This window comes from Neofelis nebulosa, chromosome 13, assembly GCF_028018385.1.
Source record: "Neofelis nebulosa isolate mNeoNeb1 chromosome 13, mNeoNeb1.pri, whole genome shotgun sequence".
In the NCBI taxonomy this organism is placed as follows: Eukaryota; Metazoa; Chordata; class Mammalia; order Carnivora; family Felidae; genus Neofelis; species Neofelis nebulosa.
Window position 1 is genome coordinate 6,193,034 of NC_080794.1, and position 20,018 is coordinate 6,213,051.

Sequence of the window (20,018 nt, forward strand, 5' to 3'; positions counted from 1 at the left end):
CAGACATCTTATCAATGCCTGTTTATTCACTGATATAGTCCAAGTACCTGAACAGTGCTTGGCACAAGCATAGATATTCAATACATATTTGCTGACTAAATAAATGGAACTGAATAGATTTCTTTCTCTCTATATGGTATATCGAATTTTATTTCTCCTGAAATCACAAAATGTAAACAAGTGGCATAACGTACACAACCAGTGTAAACCACACCATTATATGCACCTAGGACCCCTTTAACTTCTCCTCTTACAGGAGTTTGGTCAGGAAATAATTTACACAAGACAAGCACTCAATGAACTGATGGAACAAAAATAAATGAGCATCAAAAGCATTTTAAGGGAGCAAATACAGAGCAAGCAGAGAACCTGCTTGGCTTTTATTCCCCTCTGATGTTGTTGCTTCTTTGGTAGTAAGAAAGTACTTGTTTACTTGAGCCAGAACAAAATACTGTACTGTCTTTGTGAAATAACATCTGATGATGCCACTGGAAACAAAGCTAATTACACAGAAATGTTTACAAGCACAGACCAACAGCTAATTACTTAAAGCTGATCACAATTAATTGTAAGAATTACAATTATAAATCAATTTTTACCATTAATTGTGAATCAAGTAAGAAGAACTTAAGACAAGACATGTGCCAAAGAACAGCAAATGATGAAACACAAGCAGAAAACTCAGCTAGGAACTTCAGAGGCTCAATTTGGAAATGTAATTCTGACTTCAATGCTCCTTATTATTTCAGGCAAGTAACTCGGTTTCAAATTTTGCACACTAAATTAAAAAGCAGTTTTCCCCTAAGTTTTATCAAGAAGGAAACTAGAATCAAATTGTCATATCAAAATAAAACAGCAAATAATTAAAAAGTCTTCCAGAATTAGTGGTACTGGTTGCACAGTCTATGAATACACTAAAAAACAAGGCACACTGTACACTTTTAAAGGGTGAATTGTGATATGTTAAATGCATCGCAATGAAAAAATTTTTTTAAAGATCTGCAGACCTGTAAATGTCAGTTACAAATCACTAGTTTATTGGGTAAACTTTAGCACTGTCAGTGAGTAAAATCTGTGCCCATAAATAATTGCTATCAAGAATCATTATGGGCCTTATTATGCTTTATTCTTGTTCTGAACAGGAAAAAAAATAATGGCAAGCAGACTGATTTCCTACTGTAGCAGCTGGATATATACTTTTGCCTCGTTACTGGAAAACACTTTGAGGGGGTGAGGATACACCGATTTTTCTATAATTTCAGGCATTCTATTGTTTAGGCAGAATCAAACAAAATACCTGTATACAATGGCTAACTTAAGGGAAAATTTCAACTTGCTTTAAAAAACTAGAGAATAATAATCTTAAGAAAATACTTGAATACATTAGAATTAACTAAAGGTAGAAGATACATAAAATTCATCTGAAGGAAGGTGTCAAAAATCATCAATTTTGGAAGAGCTGGAGGCTGATTTACTGGTATGTGGTTTAACAGTTGTTAAAAGAAAATAAAGGTAGTGGTATATATACTATGCAACAATGGAGTCTGGGGAATCCTGGGAAGAGATAGCTTCATTTATCTTTGTACAAAATTACATTTATTTTTTATTTTTATTAAAAAAATTTTTTTTTAACGTTTATTTATTTTTGAGAAGAGAGAGACAGAGCATGAGCAGGGGAGGAGAGAGAAAGAGGGAGACACAATCTGAAACGGGCTCCAGGTTCCGAGCTGTCAGCACAGAGCCCGATGTGGGGCTTAAACTCACAGACCGTGAGATCATGACCTGAGCTGAAGTCGGATGCTTAACCTGAGCCACCCAGGTGCCCCTGTACAAAATTACATTTTAAATGACAATCAGGGAGGGGCGCCTGGGTGGCGCAGTCGGTTAAGCGTCCGACTTCAGCCAGGTCACGATCTCGCGGTCCGTGAGTTCGAGCCCCGCGTCAGGCTCTGGGCTGATGGCTCGGAGCCTGGAGCCTGTTTCCGATTCTGTGTCTCCCTCTCTCTCTGCCCCTCCCCCGTTCATGCTCTGTCTCTCTCTGTCCCAAAAATAAATAAAAAATGTTGAAAAAAAAAAAATTTTATAAAAAAAAAAAATAATAAATGACAATCAGGGAACCAAAAATGAAGACTTTTTTAGTTGAGTAATGGAAGCAGAAATGAAGGTCAGGTAAATGACCTTAAGGTCCGAGTCCAAGACGACTCTGTTGTAGAAAATCACTCAGAAAGGGGAGAAAGAACTTTGAGGAAGTATAATTAAGGAGAAGGGAATTTCCAACTGTGGTACTTGCCCATAGTGCCTACATACTACGGCATAAGGTGCTAATAAACAAGAACATTACGTGCCTTGGCCATGAGAATGACCACAATAGCAAGCGGGAAGGGACAGCAAGCCAAACAAGGTGACGGATGAGCAGGGCATCATTCCCTACAAGTTAATTCTCAACCTTCGGTCTGCCATACATTGCACATACGTAATATAATCCCAACAGCAAATCTTTCATTATTCACAACAGGAAAATCACTTACTTAGATATTTGCTGGAGTCTTTAAAAAGCAAAGATCAACTTGCTCAGTGACAACTGCAGGCTTCAAGAAAGGGAGACCTCAGCTAATAGATTTTTTAATACATCATAATTTTGGGTCACTTTTGTAGATCACTCTAGGTGATATTCTATAAACGATCTTTAAATTTATTTTTATACGTCTAGATCACAGTTAAAGAAAGGTAAAACATGTCTAAATATTAGATGCCATCTTTTTCAAAGTCTAAAAAGAATTTTTGATAGATACAAAAACAGTTTTTCCTGCAATATATATGATATGATATGATATAATATAATATAATATAATATAATATAATATAATACAGAAATGTTTCAAAAAATTCAAATATAGGGGTGACTGGGTGGCTCAGTCGGTTAAGCAGCTGACTTCGGCTCAGGTCAAGAACTTGTGGTTCACAAATTCGAGCCCTGCGTCGGGCTCTGTGCTGAAGGCGTGGGAGCCCAGAGCCTGCTTCGGATTCTACGTTGCTGTCTTTCTCTGCCCCTCCTCTGCTCATGCTCTGTCTCTTTCTCTCTCAAAAATAAATTAAAAAATTAAAAAGCAATATAAAAAAAAAATAATTCAAATATACCCCAAAACAGTTCTACCTGTCAGACATAAACAATAAGTAAGCAGAATTTTTATAAACTCACATATAGACACATTTTATGAATGAACTCATGTTACATACCAATAGTTCATGAAAATTTTTTCATTTAATTCATGATGTATCTAGTATTTACATAGTGCTTCCTATATAAACACTTTAAGAATTCATTTAATCTTTGCAACAACTCTGAAAGATAGGTAATATCTCAATTTTACAGATGAGAAAATTGAGGCATGAAAAGACTAAGTAAAATGCCCAAGGTTATACAGCAAGGAAGTGGCAGAAACAGTTATTCACACCCAAGTCACCGACTCCACAGTTCACACTCTTAACAACTGGGCAACACTACCACTCTCAAAAGCTAGAGGAGAAGTAGAAATCTTCACTAATGAAATAATTTTACATTAAATACACCCCACCTCACTGTTCTGACATCATGACGCATATTAGAAGTTGACTACTAAACTATGGGAAGACTAATGAGCAATGGTAGATAAAAACTTTTAATATACAATTGAAGTCATTAATTTTCAAACAGACATCAAAAGATTTATCTTATAAGCACTTCGGTGAATATTTTATGGCAATGTTAACAGCCCTCGAAAAAAGTGATAACATTAGATCACAGTAACATCAAATAATCACAAAAGGATTCTTTCATGTGAATAATGCCATCATACATTTTTCATTTATTTTTCTTCCTGGATAGAATTTTTCAAATTTTAAACGTCATATGCACAAGAGTAAATAATAGTTACGCCCTGAGTACCCTAAAAATAATCAAGTCATCAGCAAGCTAAATCACAAGTGACAGAAATTATTCACTTAGTAATTAAGAAAAATATTTTCTTAAAGTATCAGAGTTAAGGAAAAAAAAAAAAAAAGGCATGGCCTGAATCACAAGTACAGTAGGAAAATACTATTATCAAATATTTTTTCAACGCAAGTATCAGTCTTTCCGTTTTCTCCCTCAATGAGACACTATTTATTTACTGTTAAAACTAACTTGGAAAGTAACTGAAGTACTACTCAATCTAAGTAAGAGTCAATCAATGAATGGGTAAAGGTCCATGGAACATGGGTGAGTTCAAGTCCTGGTCCTTTCCTTCCCGTGTTCTTTGGATTACTTATTGTGTATGAGGACAATTTCCCCAGTTTTTAGTATGAGTAAAAGCAATGCCTATCTTCAGGAGTTTGCTGTAAGGCTGAAAGTAACATGAGACACAGTGCTTACCGCAGTCCTGTCTCCAAAGCTCGGCCACAATTAGATTTAATACCTAACTCAAAATACTGAATGAAAGCATTCACTTACACTAAAGATTTCATAATCCAACTCACTATTTATTTTTAACAGCTACTCTGAAAATATTTGGGCTTAGACTCATTAAAAATTTGTTAATTTTATCCAAGTAAAATGTTCAAAATTGTTTTTGAAACAACCTCCAACAGAGTAAATTAAAAACCCATCCCTTCCAATTTTCTTCTCCTGCTCCTGTGGAGGCAACTATGTTTTTAACTATTTTAGTTATTTCTTTGAGAGTTACTGCCTTATCTCTAAAGAATATTCTTATACTGGTATTATGCATTTTAGACATTATTATGCTGACTTCCTATTGTTACTAGGACTCAACTTTTATGTTTAAGACACCTCCTCACCCTCCATCCTATATTAAGTTTTCCTTTCTTAGATAATTTCCAGGGGGAGTTACTTAATGCCTTCGCTATTTGTTCTCTATTTGTTAAGATGATATCTTTAATTTCCTCGCAGTGTTTCATTATATCAGGTAATCAAGTCCTCCTTTTTAATAGAGACTTCAATTCCTCCATTCTGCCTTCTACTGACTACCAGCATCTAGTGTTAATATGGAGAAGTCTGATGCCATTCTGCTTCTCAGTCCTTTGCAATAAATTATTTTTCTTTTGGCAACTGTTTGAAGATTGTTTCTTTATCTCTGATGACCCCTTTGATCCTGTGATCCTTTTTAATGTAGAGCCTTTGGAGCCTAAGCACGTCCCATTAAAAGTAATTTGTTAGGTAGAATATATGTCACAACTGCAAGACATAAAAATAAGTGGTGGTTTCTGTCAAGGAGATTATTAGGAAGAGAAAACAAATACTACAATAACAACAACAGGTGAAATACTACCTTTGACATGAGATAAATGCACAGAATTCAGAGGGTTCAGAGGAAAGAAAACACATCTGTTTTCAAGGAAAGAGCAGGGAGACACAAAAAGTTCACATAAAGGTGGGAGCATTTCTGTTACAGGACTGAATGTGTGAGTCAATGACATGAAAGGGTGGCATCTGAGAAAGAAAAAAGAGCATGAATAAAAGCATGATATCAGGAAAACAAAGGCTGTATTCAGCGAATACTGACCATAGCATCAAGATACATGTAGGGAGAAATGGCAGGCAGATATACACCTGTTAAGGCTGGCTGAGCACGGAGAATCTCAAACACCCGTGCTAAGGAGTCTGAAATTACTATTAGATCCAGTTAGCATTTTGCAAATTACAATTTAAAATTAATAACTATTAAAACAATACTAGAAGGAGAAATGAATTCAGGTTCAACTAACAGTTATGAAAATGGACTTACATATGATTAGATCTTCTTCCTCTATTTGTTTTCTTTCCTATGACTGGAGTGCCAAAATGTTCAGGGTTGGTGAGTGGGAGCTGGTCTAATGTCTGTGGGTAAGAACATAAACCCAGCACAGTTATTACGTTGCAAGTTCTTTTTCCTTTTTAAACCAAATCAGTTTAATATGCTTAGATTTTAAGATTAAAAACTACCCCCAAGGAAGACTAAAATACAACTTTCCTAAAGATTGAAACTGTCATTTCAAAGATATTAGGATCAAGATGAATGAGCCCACTGCTGGAAAAAAACAAAAAAGAAAAAGTGAAAAGAAATTTATTCTTCTTTCCACATGGTTTCGTTATTTGAAGGCTGACAGACTTCTAAGAATGATTAAAATACAAAACAGACACTAGAAAATAGATTTCAGAGATAAAAACCTACATGTAAGGACCTAACACCTAAACTGGGACCAGCTGCTACTCAAATTTCTCTTTGTTCAAAGGGAATCATAATCCATAATATAGAATTCTTATAAGTAACAAAATCATCCCAAAAAACGCATCAATTGCTTGGAAAACGGCTTTAGATAGGCTGTATTACTACTTTGCAAACATTTTCTACAATGAACTTTTTAAAAAAAAAAAAGAAAAGAAAACGTAGGGGCACCTGGGTGGCTCAGTCAGTTGAACGACCCACTTTGGCTCAGGTCATGATCTCACAGCTCATGAGTTTGAGCCCCGCATCAGGCTCTGTGCTGACAGCTCGGAGACTGGAGCCTGCTTCGGATTCTGTCTCCCTCTCTCTCTGCCCCTAACCCACTTGCATTCTGTCTCTGTCTCTCTCAAAAATAAATAAACATTTAAAAAAAAAAAAAGAAAGAAAGAAAAGAAATGTAAAACTTAGCTTTTCTACATTTAATTTCCCCTTCCTTTTTAATCTGCAACATCCAATACAGTGCTTGGTATGAAGACAGTGATCAATAAGAAAACATTTCTTCTTGTCAACTGACAGTTCATGTCAAACCTTTGTCCCTCACCCCATTCTAAAACAACGATTTCCAGGTGAGGAACTGGTTATTGACTAAAAGCAGAATGAAGAAAAAAGGGATTTTGGAATGATTCCCTTCATTTCTCAGTATCCAGTATTTCTTAAATTTTTCTTGCCATCATTTCCTGAAAAGGTTTCTGTATCTAAAAAGTTAAGGTATTGATCTAAAGACACTATCCCAACTAACTTCATTCTGAGTATCAGTTTTGATAATATTCCTACTTTCTCTGCATTTTTAAGATCTTTCACACAAGTGCTATTCCTTTCATCACTCCAGTAGACGCTCTGCTGTTACAGATAATGTCATGAATGCCAGGGGAACTAAAGATCCCAGAAAAACTGTCAGGATGGACAGAAGGGTGAGTAAGTACTTAGGATAAAGAGTTCTCAAAGTTATAAACCAGGGTGTTACATGAAAGGGTATACACCAACTTAGATTTTTTTTTTTTTTTTAAGATCAGATAGCTAAATATAAACTAATGTTAATATTCAAAAGGAAACTTTTAATTTTTATTTTTAAAACAGGTAATTTTGTCAAAACGATGATGAACTAAAATGTGAAAGGGGCAAGCATATTAATAATCTATGGTGTTTTAACTTAAGTAAATGTATTTGAGATACATATAACTAGGTGTCCAACAACAGTAAAAGGTACTATCCATAAAACATGAAAAATAATTCCTTCAAAAGATAGGTTTATAGGGCATAAAACCTAATCCTACAAATTTAGTTTCTTTAAATTGGGCACTTAAAAAATATGTGGAGGCAAAGTTGGTCCAAATACAATAATCTGCCAAACAAAAACTCTTTAGAAGCCACTTGTCATTAATTCCTAATTATGCTTCCCATGGGCAAAAATTTCAAAGCACTATATTTGGTAAACAGAAAATAAATTAATCTGGGTTCACTTTCTCACCTTACTCCCCTACAACTGAAGTTGCTCTCCTGAAAGCAAAGATTTCTATTTAGTACTGTGATTTCTATTTCAAGCATCTGCTAGTCACTAGTTACAGGAAAGAAAATACCCAGGATTTCTGATTTCCCTCCCTATGTAATACTTAGAACAATAAGAAGCAGTATCTCTGTCCTTGGCCTCCAATCATGTCCAGGGAAATAGAAGCACGTCTAATTCAAGTGACAGAAGACTGAGGTGAGGGTAGAATCTGTCTTGTCTAAGCCTAAAAGGTAATGAGCAGAGACCCCCGGCTATACTGAAGGCTAAAAGAAAATTTCACAGGCCTGGGGGAAACATTCCTATATCCGTTACCTAACTGGGCTGCAGGAAATATGGAGCTGAGATTTTATCTCACTTTTCTTTAGTTTTCACCTGCATGTAGTAAACGCACAGAGAATACCAGCTGATGAAACTACTTCTGAATGACAGACTCAAATCAGGAATGTCCTCCAGAAACGCCCAAACACTCAGGCAATGGGCAACATCCTCTCTAAGGTGGTTATGGTAGAACCAGCGATTTTAGTGTTGGAATTCAAAGGACTGAAGTGCTATTGTGATCTCCTATCATGGAAATCTCGAATTTAAATCTTCATTTAAGTATGTAGCTTATTAATGGAACTACTGAGCCCCCATACTGCCAGTATGATATGGCTTTTTGCTCAAAGGCCAAAGTTATTACCAATAACAATGCCCTGAGGAATCTTTCAAAAAATTAAAGATGCTTTTTTGAGAATATCAAAAATAACAAATTAAGGGAAAGAATATATAGATGGCATATTAAATACATTCCTGGCCATGTTACCACAGAACTCAATACATTCATAATTTTAAAATATCTGATTGATTAATGTTTTTTCTCCTCCAACAGATGGTAAATTACTCTCAGGATAAATTCCAGGGCTACTTGGCTTATGCTTGTCTCTAGTACCGAACATAGCACCTGGCTTAGGACAATGGTAAGGGACAGTACACCAATATTCCAAGTACCCGCCAGCAAAATATGAAATCTAACACATATAGACACACATGGTAAAAGTGATCCTCCTAGAAGGTAAGAAGGATACACTGAGCTACTTGCTCATGTTGCTTCAGCCTTTACACTATAACTGTCTTATGAACTATAAAATCCTCCTGACAAAAACAAAATATTTTAGATATTTCTCTGAATTAAAAAAAAATAAGGCACATGCCTTCACTTAGCAGATGAAAAGTCAAGTCTTCAAGCCCCCATATTCACCGACCTACTATACCTGTACACACGTTCTAAGGGAAATGAAATTATTTCTAAGAATTACATGAACTTCGGGTTCCTGGCTGGCTTGGTCGGAAGAGTGTGAGACTCTTGATCTTGCGGTCATAAGTTCAAGCCCCAGGTTGGGTGCAGAGATTACTTACATAAATAAAACTTTAAAAAAAAACAAAACAAAACTATATAAACTTATAAAGAATTCTGTTACTTCATCAGTCTGTGTAAGAAGCCAAATTCACTGCAAATTCTAAAGTGTATTTCCTGTATTTGAACCTTCGCAATTAATTCAACAAATATTTCCTGAAGGTGTTTGTGTAGAAAACTCCCCTGGGAAAAGAAAAGCCATCAAAATGACAAAAACATGGCTATTAACTCAAACAGCTTAAAATCTCACAGGGAAAATAAGAAAAGTAATTTAAAAAAAATCAAATAAGAGTAAGAGAAGCGCTGAAGGATCAAACGATAAAGGGATCAAATTTGGTTAGAAATTTGTCATGGAAGACATCATGGAGGAATATTAAGAGGAGCAGTGCTCAGCAGAAACCAAGAAATGAATTTGAACCAAATTCTGAAAATACCAAGTAGTCTTATAAGACAGAAAGACAGGGAAATGGAGAAATGAGGCACCTGGGTGGCTCAGTTGGTGGAACACACAACTCTTAATTAATCTTGGAGTTGTGAGTCCCAGCCACTATGGGTGTAGAGAGAGAGTACTTAAAAGTGAAAAGAAAAAGAAAAAGAAAAAGAAAAAGAAAAAGAAAAAGAAAAAGAAAAATTGAAAGAGAAAGAAAAGAGAAACGAAATGAAAACTGAAACAGAAAGAGAAACGAAACAAAACAAAAAGAAAAAAGAAAAAGGAAGGACAGAGAAATGGTACAATAGGAAAAACAGGCTGGAATCGTAATACACAGAACCTGTCCCAAATTCGGAATTGGAATAAGAATCCAATTATTAAAAAGAGAAGAAAATATTTTCAAAGCAAGAGAATACAAAAAAAGTCCAATAGTTTAATAAATAATATTAATAAGTTCCCAAAGAGGGGCAACCTGGGTGGCTCACCTGGCTCTTGATTTTGGTTCAGGCCATGATCTCACGGTTCATGAGATTGAGCCCAACTGTCAGGCTCTGTGATGATGTGCAGAGCCTGTTTAGGATTCTCTCTCTCTCTCTCTCTCCCCCTCTCCCTCTCCCTCTCCCTCTCTCTCTGCCCCTCCCTCCCTCTCTCTCTCAAAACAAACAAAACAATATAATCCCAAAGAAACACTGTTCTAAATAGTGACAAGAAAAAAGGAAATGATGGTTTGATCACACTATGCATTAATTAATATTTATAGACTAGACTATAAAATAGAACACTTCAACCATATGCCTTTTTAAAATTCTGGATTACAAGCTAGTAACTTACAGAACTTTGTGAACCCTCCCTCCATTCTCAATAACTTAATACCCTTCAATTCTAGAGCATGGCTTTGGTACTAGAAAATACTGGTTTGAGAACCAGCTCTGACCATCAGTTTCACCATCTGTAAATTACAGATAATAATGCTATCTACTTCATAACGTTGTTAATGTGATGATGTACATAAAGCAGTGAGCAGGGGCGCCTGGGTGGCTCAGTTGGTTGAGCGTCCGACTTCAGCTCAGGTCATGATCTCACGGTCCGTGAGTTCGAGCCCTGCATTGGGCTCTGCGCTGACAGCTCAGAGCCTGGAGCCTGCTTTGGATTCTGTGTTTCCCTCTCTCTCTCTGACCCTCCCCCGTTCATGCTCTGTCTCTCTCTGTCTCAAAAATAAATAAACATTAAAAAAAAAATTTTTAAAAAGAAAAAGCAGTGAGCAAAGTCCCTGGCAAATATAAGCACTTCATTTATTCATCCAACTACGACTTATTTCAGTTCCTACACTATGCCAGGCACTGTTCTAGGAACTGGGAACAAGTGGTGAAGAAGACACATTAAAAAACGTGCCCTTGTGACACATTCTAGTGAGGAAGGCAGACAATGAACAATTAACTAAGCACATATACATATTCTGATGTCAGAGAATGACACGTGCTATATAAAGAAAACTAAATCAACCTAAAAAGATTAAAAGGAATGGAAGGCACTATTTCAGAAAGGTCAGTCAGGCAAGGCCTCTTTGAGGACAGGCTATAAGAATGTCAGCTAGTAGTAGTAAGGAATTGCTTATAGTTTCTACTCCTTCAATGATGATGGGGTTCCAGTGGATTATTAATCAGACATTTATGGGGCACTTGGGTGGCTCAGTTGGTTAAGCATCCAACTCTTGATTTCAGCTCAAGTCATGATCTCATGGTTCGTGAAATCAAGCCCCATGTCGGGCTGTGCACTGACAAGCCTGCTTGGGATTTTCTCCCTCTCTCTGCCCCTCCCCTGCTCACTTTCTCTCTCTCGCTTTCTCTCTCTCTCTCAAAAATAAATAAACATTAAAAAAAAAATCAGACATCTGTATTTTACAATTATTTACAAATTAGAGTCTACATAAAAGTTACCTAAAGGTAATAATTAAGCAAGCTCATTGCATTTTCTTTGTGGACAAATGCTAAAATATTCTTACACCGAAAAAAAAAAAAAGTATCACCTAGTACTCAAACAGGATTCACAGATTACAGGATAATGGTAAGATGTATTAATGAATTTTCCTGATTAACGAGTCAGTTGCTTGAGAAAGAAAAATATGCTCTCCCTAATACAAAGTATTAAGATACAGTCACTCATTAAATTATTACTTACTTCACTTTCAGCAAAATGCCTCTCTCCCTTCAGGCACAGGGAAGACCGTCTCAGTGTCTTCTCATCTCCATCATCAAAAACTATGAGGAGGTAAAATTGGAAACTACTGAAGGATTTTTTCAAAGGTTAACAAGATGATGTAAACTATCGTTTAATTTTCTGAGGGCAAATAGAACGATTGTTTAAGAAGATTACACTTAAAAATTTAGTTCACGTTTTAGGTTTACTAAATGACAACGTTAAATTCTAAAGTATCTTTTCCAATTTCTAGTGATAAAGAAACAATATAGCTGAAATGAACACATTTCCTGACCCAGAAAACACCACATGAAAATAAGAAGCTAGCATTTTAGGAAGAAACTATTTAAATGCTAATTAACCCATCTCAATATTGTAAAGGAAAGGCAAGTTTTCCAGCTGGTAAATACAGACATCCAAAAAACAAGAACAAAAACCAGAACAAGTACAAATTTGTATATTCAGACTGCGCCTAAAAAAATTACTGTTTTTATTATTTAAAGCAGGGTTTCTAAACCTGAGTACTACTGATATTTTGGGGCAGATTAATTCTTTGTCATGAGAGGCTATTCTGAGCACTACAGGCTACTTAGCAGCATCCCTGGCCTCTAGCCACTAGATGCCACTAGTGGCTTCCCAGTTGTGACAACCAAAAATGTTTCCTGCCAAAGACAGTGCCAAAGGTTCCTTGGGTGACAAATCTGCTCCCCACTGAAAACTACTTAAAGTACTAAAATGTCCCAGAGAATTTACTGTAAGTTCATAGATACACAAAATATACATATATTTTATAATTTTAGCATATGCTGACATTCCTCACCAATTATGGGGGAAAAATAACCCTATTTCAAATAAAGTTACTAAGCTTTGATTTTATTAGAAACAGCACTTTTTGCCTAAGTGACAAAACTGGTTCTTATATATTAAATGAGACTTTGTGAGACTGGATAAATAACTTTTAGTATGTTTTTTAAACGGTGCACATTTATGAGACTGACAACCATACGTAATTATCACCAAACTTACTTCCCAGAATTGCTCAGTCTTGTAACCTACATAAAGTCAATTTTCTCATCTCAAATTAAAATCTCCCCTAAGTTTTTTTCTCATCCCACAAAAACATAAACAAAACTCATCTATACTATTTCAAAGCTCCATGAAATTCTGACATCATCAAAGACATTTTAACTAGGTGTCTATTTTCATCTACGAGGTCATTAAAGAATATGAATTATTCCCATTCAATAAATAATGCCAGGATATTTGGCTATTGATTTGGCAGGTAGGGGAAATCTGACATTTCAAAATGTTCAAAAAATGAACTGCAGGAGAAATAAAAAGCTATTTGCAAACCAAAAATAAAACTATAAATTGAAGAATACATTGGAAAATAAATTTATGACACCGACGGAAGGAAGCCCTTTTAAACAAGATTCAACAAGTAAAACTACAAAGGAAAAGGTGATCAGAGGAAAACTAACACTATGAAAATTGATAGCAGAGAAAAAAAGTAAAGCAATAGGAGAAAAATACTTGCAACTAAAGGAACCAAGGGATAATAATATTCAGAATATATAAAGATCTCATATCTTATAAATAAGAAAAAGATAACCATCCCAACAGGAAAAGGGGGAAACTGGAAAGGCACTATAACATGCAATTCAAAAGAGAGAAAATACAAATGAAATGATGTTCCTTTCAATAAATATATGAAAAAATGTTCAGTCTCACTAGTAATCATGGGAGGGGCAATATTAAAACAAAACTGAGACACTGCTTTGTATCCAGATGGGCAAAAATTTTATAGATTACCAACATCAAATTGTACAAGGGCTGGGAAAAGAAGTGCACTCACACACTGTCCATGAAAGGGTAAATGAACAGTCTTCCAGGAAGGTGGTTTTCATTACCTACTAAATTTTAAAAGTACATTCATTTCACTTCACTCTGTGTCTACTTCTCAATATATACATATACTAGGGAAATACAGGAATAACGTGTATTCAGGAGACATTCAATCCACCATTTATTTTAATAGCAAGAAAACTGGCAACATCGTGAGTTGAAAGTAAACAAAATTAAAAAAAAAAAAAAAAAGAAGGGACGCCTGGGTGACTCATTGGGTCCAACTTCGGCTCAGGCATGATCTATGATCTCATGGTTGGTGAGCTCGAGCCCCACATCGGGCTCTGTGCTAACAGCTCAGAGCCTGGAGCCTGCCTCGGATTCTGTGTCTCCCTCTCTCTCTCTCTCTCTGCCCCTCCCCTGCTCACACTCTGTCTCTCAAAAAATACATGTTAGAAAAAATTTAATAAAAAAAATTTATGGCACATCAAATATTATGAAACATACTACTATAATTAAAAGAAATTTCTCTGTTGCACAACATGAATATACTTACTACTGAAATATACATTTAAAAATGGTTAAGATAGAAAAAAAGTTTCTCTTGAAAAGATATACCTCTTGAAGAGATATCTCTCTTGAAGAGATATAACGATATACTTTGAAGTGAAAAAAGCTACAAATTCAACTTTATAATATATACGCTAATTTCAAATTATACTTTATGCACATATTTATGAAATAAACATTTTAAAGACCTGGAAAGATTTAAAAAAAATTACCAGTAATAATATCTTTAGTATTACGGGAGGAACTAAATCAAGGAAATTTTGCTTTATTTGTATTACCTCTGAAAATACATTTTTAAAAGATTTATTCCCTTACCTACAGTGTACCAACTTGCGTCTGTTAATTTATTGATAACAGCTTCCTGATATGCACCATCAAGATTCTTCACTTCCACAATAGCTCCAACCTAAAAAGTTAGAAAAACGTTTAGAAGATAAATGAACAAAACAAAAACTGGCTTTTTTTTTTTTTTAACTGAGTGCGTGGTGGTGAAGAATAAAAGTAACTACTGATTTGTGTTAAAGTGCCAGCGGTTTTACCTACCACTGTTTTTGTGCCATCAGTGAAAATGTCAAAAAAGTAAATTCGTAAAAAAGTAAATAATATCTAAATACTGTTGTGAAAATAGTGTTGCCCTTACAACAGCCTCCCTGAAAGGGTCTTGGGAGACCCCAGAGGTCCTCAGACCACACTTTGAGAACCACTATCTATGAAATTGACTGCCCTTGCCTCATATTACCACTCCTCTTTCAAAGAGGCTGGGAAAGGAGAGAAACCGTTAAGAACAAGCTCTGGCATCTCCTTAAGAGTTATAATGTACCACTAATGACAATCATTTTAAATATTTTCCATTGTGATCAAGAAAATGCTGAGAATTACATTTTTTATGGTCTTTAACACTACATCAAACAGCTTCTGCACAGCAAAGGAAATCATCAACAAAATGAAATGGCAACCCACTGAATGGGACAAAATATTTGCAAATCATATATGTGATAAGGGGTTAATATCCAATTTACAGAGAGAGAGAACTCCTACCACTCAATAGCAAAAACAAAAACAAAAAACAAAACAAAAAAAAAAACACACCAAAACAGTCCAATTAAAAACCGGGCAGAGGATGTGAATAGACATTTTTCCAAAGATGACACGCAAATAGCCAACAGGTCCATAAAAAGATGCTCAACATCAGTAATCATCAGGGAAATGAAATCAAAACCACTGTAGGTTATCATCTCACACCTGTTAGAATGGCTGTTATCAAAGACAACAAATAACAAATGTTGTCAAGGACGTGGAAAGAAAACGGAACCCTCGTGCACTGTTGGTGGGAATATAAAATAAACTGGTACGGCCACTATAGCAAACAGTATGGAGGTTTTTAAATTAAAAAGAAAACTATGACCCAGCAATTCCACTAGTGGACATCTATCCAAAGAAAACGAAAACACTAATTCAAAAAGATATCTGCACCCCCATGTTCATTGCAGTATTGTTGACAACAGCCAAGATATAGAAACAACCTAAGTCTCCACTGCTGGATGCACAGATAAAGAAATACACACACACAAACACACACAGACACACACAGACACACACACACACAGGAATACTATTCAGCCATAAAAAGGAAGGAAACCTTGCCATTTGCAACAACATGGATGGACTCTGAGGACATTATGCTAAATGAAATACCAGACAGAGAAAGACAAGTATCAGATGGTATCACTTATATGTGGAATCTAAAAACCAAAACTAATAAAAAACCAGAAGCTCACAGATACAGAGAACAGACTGGTCATTTCCCAACCAGAGGGTGGGAAAGAAGTGGTGAGTGGATAAAATGGGTAAAAGTGGTTAAAAGGTACAAACTTCCAGTTATAAAAATAGTCCTGGGGATATATTGAACAGACAGCAATGGTTACTGTAGTCAATAATACTGTACTGCATATTTGAAAGTTGCTGAGAGTAAATTTTAAAAGCCTCTATGACAAGAAAAAATTTTAACTGTGTATGGTGATGGATGTAATTAGACTTACTGTATGGATCAAACATCCAATCATTATATTGTATACCTTAAACTAATATAATGTTATATGTCAATCATACCCCTGAAATTAAAAGTATATATGATCTTTATGGTAATAACAAAAAACAAACTTGTTCAGAGAACAGAGTGTTAGCCCCACACAATGCCCAAAGTGGAGAAGGAAACTGGAGAATTACCAAAGCTTTCATCAAATGACTGTAGTCAAAAATACGTGGTACTATTTTTTTAATTTAATAAGTGGTCTAGGTATTATATTTCATGTGAACTCATCTGAAAATACATTAAGATCAAATGACCACCACTTTTGGTAGGTTTATTTCCTCTAAGAGAAACATTTACCCAAATGCTGACCCTTCCTATCAGGTAACAGAAAGCTATGAAATATTTTAGGGAACAATACAAAATCTACACACACACACACACACACACACACACACACACACACACCCCAATCAACAGATAAAGAAAAATACTTTAACATCTTGACCTCAAAATTTAATATAGTTGCCTGTGTCAAAATCAAAATGGTACTAAGCCCTAATCACAAAGAAAATTGTAATAAAGTAAGAAAAACCAAACAAGTAAAATAAACCAGCTACACCACAAGGAGGTGGGAGCAGAAGGAGAAAAAAGAGGGCTTGAGGTTACAAAGCAGTTGCCTACTCTATCTCTTTGCAACACTGAACATATTTTGCAGGTTGTACGAGCTGGCCTGTGCATGTGAACAGGACAGAGTCAGTGAGAGCCATATGCTGGTGTGCTTATGAGGCAAAAACGTAAACAAGGCATGAAAGTGTATGTATGTGTTCTGAACATCCAGAGGGCACGTGCTACAATTATAAGGTGTGAGCCTATTGGAATTTGGGCTCTGCCGTTACTGTCTGGAAAGGCCAGATTACTGGAACTCCCTTTAGTTTCTTCTGTAAAGAGCTATTATGAGGATTATATAAGATAATGTGTGCAAAAGATTTAGCACAGTACTAGCACATACTAAGTGCTAAATAAATGGTGCCAAGCATCAAAAGTACAGTGTTTCGTCTCTTTTGTCCCTGCAATGGTGAATATGTGCATGTCACATTAAAGATGGCACCTACGAAACAGAAATGGTGGAAAGTAATTTTTATACGGCAAGATTTTTTAGAAATTATAAGCTTTAGTTCTCTCTATTGCCTCCTAAGACTCTAGGGATCCAATTAAAAGCCTTTAAATCAATCACAAACAAACAACTGACAGATATACATACCTAGTTCTCCAAAAAGTACAGCTGCGTTGGTAAAGGATTTTTCTTGCATCTGTAAATTCTGTTAGCACTTCTTAAACTTCACCCAGCCAGGCCACTGCCCAATTTTCAGACATTCAGAAGGGCCAAAGAGCCCAGTGGCTACCCACACACTGCCTTTAGCTTGCTCACTAGTCGAGAGTAGAAGAGCCCTTATTTCAGCTACCAGTGAGGAAACATGAATGCAAATACATCTGTATGTAACGTTCATCACTTTAACTGCCTGATAACCCTTAAAAATGTTTTCATTTGCTTGTAGCTGCTTCAAAGGATTAACACTCTAAAAGCCACGTTTTTAACGTGTTGGGTTTTTTCCCTCACTTTTCACATCATCATGGAACTTAACATCATTCAATCCCCAATTCATCACATATTAATTCTGGAAGTGAAATATGGTAAAACGGACAGGTGAGTACACAAAAAGCAGTCAATGCTTCCTGGATGTTCACTTCATTCCTAAATGCAGGTTTTACTATCACATCAGGTTTCACTGAACATTAAATCTATTGTTTTCTACCGGTCTATTCAGAGAGAATCATGTTGACCAACTCAATAACAAAACAGCCAATGAATTAAAAAAAAAAAAATGACCAACTGTAATTATGAATGTAGCATTAATGAAGGAATTCTAATGCTTCCAATGAAGCATTAGAATTAATAATGAATAAATAAATGAATTACCTTTAGCGGGCCCTTTATGTGGTCATCCTGAACTTCCACTGTCGAAGAATCATGTCTAAATGTTACCTAGAGATCATAAATTTAATTAGCCACATATACACACAAAATCAAGTGATACAGGCTCATTAATGCATGATTTATGCATGATTTAATTTTCATTACGAGTAATCTAAACTAACCGCTACCTAGTGTATGTAAGATCTCAATCCCTAACTAAGTACACTGAAATATTTATTATTTAAACAGAAAACTTCCGAGACTAAATTAGTTGGTGTTTCACATTATCATACTCTACTCAACACTATTATTTATTACATTAGTAGTTTAATTTCTTTTCCTAAAAAATGAGGGGAAAAAAGGTAGAGACCTTAGGCAATTAGGTCCTGTGTAATTCTGTGAAGGCCTAGTTTAATAATAAGCAGTAACAACAAACATTTACTGAGAGCTAAGCATCAGGCTCAAGAATCAAATGTATGACCTTATTAGGTGGGTATGATTGTTCCCACTTTGTTGATAAGAAAACTGAGGAGCATAAAGAATAAGTAACTGGTCCAAGATCACAGAACTGGTACATGGTGGCACTGAGATTCAAACTCAGGCAGTCTACCTCCAGAAGTTTACTCTACTCTCTATCAGTATAGCAATCAGAGAATGGGAAACCAGATGTAAGGAGATTAGGTTAAAAATACAGTTCAAGTTTAAATATTTAATTAGCTGGTGAAAACTAAGATAGCTTCCAGTATTCAGTATAGAAAAAGTTGTTCTTCCTATACAAAGCAAGAATTCTTACAGGAATTGAAACATCAACATGGTCTTATCAGATATGTAGGATAACCAATTTACATAATTTGCTCACAAAGGAGCTATGAAAAGAGATGCCCGGTACTCACAGCATCTCAGGCGTTTCTGTCTTACACAAAAGCATTACCACATTTCATTTAAATTATGTATTTAAGTATCTCTGTCATTCACTTAGACTTGAAGTCAATTTATGACAGGGATCAGATTTTAACACTAGAGTTTCAACACCTAACATAGGGCTTAGCACACAGATGCGCAATAAATGAAAACTGATGAGGAAGAAGTTTATCAACAAACTGTTAAAAACGTGTTAACTTTGAATCATATACAAACTAAACCAGTATAGAAATTTACCACTGTATCTGCTGAGAAAATAATTAACTTTGAATCATACACAGATTTTTAGAGCAGCCAAAAAAATTAACAATTTTAGATATTCGTTATTTACAAGACACACAAGACACAAGGGTACTGGTATGATGTACAATCAACAGGGGCAGTAGAGACTAACAGTTTTCTTCCTTTTATTAATAGCAAGAAACGGCAGGAGTGATACATGCCATTTAGCTGCTTCATTCATTAAAGAGCAGCATCCAGCTGAGAACTCTATGTCAGGGCTAAAATCTAGCCTGTGCCCTGCAGACCAAAGCATGGGTCCTAGAGTATAACTGCTCCTGTCCAAAAGAAACACCTTTTTCTAACTAATATAAAAGTCTTACCTGTAGGCCATGCTCTGCTAAGGAGACTATCCACCAGGATGGAGGACTTTTGTCTAATTCACACTAAGGTGTTACCTGTGCTGGTAGCAGCCCTGTCTAGAAGAGTGAGGAACCAGATAAAAGGCTTCCTCTTCATTTCTGAGATAGCAGTGGCAAAAAAAAAAAAAAAAATGAGTGCTCAGGTAACACCGGTGTGTGAAACCAGAACAGGAAATGCCACTATATGAACACTGTAAGAGTACCCACAAAAATCAAATCACAAAAGAGCTCACACGCACCATGCACGTGAAAACTGAAGGCAGTGGCAG

The 20,018-nt window shown here is 35.7% G+C and overlaps 1 protein-coding gene across 3 annotated transcripts in view; it reads right to left on the reverse strand.

Moving 5' to 3' along the window:
* Nucleotides 1-20,018, reverse strand: part of ARID4B (AT-rich interaction domain 4B) — a 152,225-nt gene that overhangs the window by 64,427 nt on the left and 67,780 nt on the right. For all 3 annotated transcript variants that reach the window (XR_009252140.1, XM_058696195.1, XM_058696194.1), the window contains exons 4-7: nucleotides 18,191-18,256; nucleotides 14,496-14,586; nucleotides 11,748-11,827; nucleotides 5,760-5,851 (exon numbers count right to left, since the gene is read on the reverse strand). Coding sequence is in view for 2 of the 3 variants with exons in the window: in XM_058696195.1 (XP_058552178.1) it covers nucleotides 5,760-5,851; nucleotides 11,748-11,827; nucleotides 14,496-14,586; nucleotides 18,191-18,256 (329 nt within the window). In the remaining variant the exon portion in view is untranslated. The remainder of the gene's footprint in view (nucleotides 1-5,759; nucleotides 5,852-11,747; nucleotides 11,828-14,495; nucleotides 14,587-18,190; nucleotides 18,257-20,018) is intronic.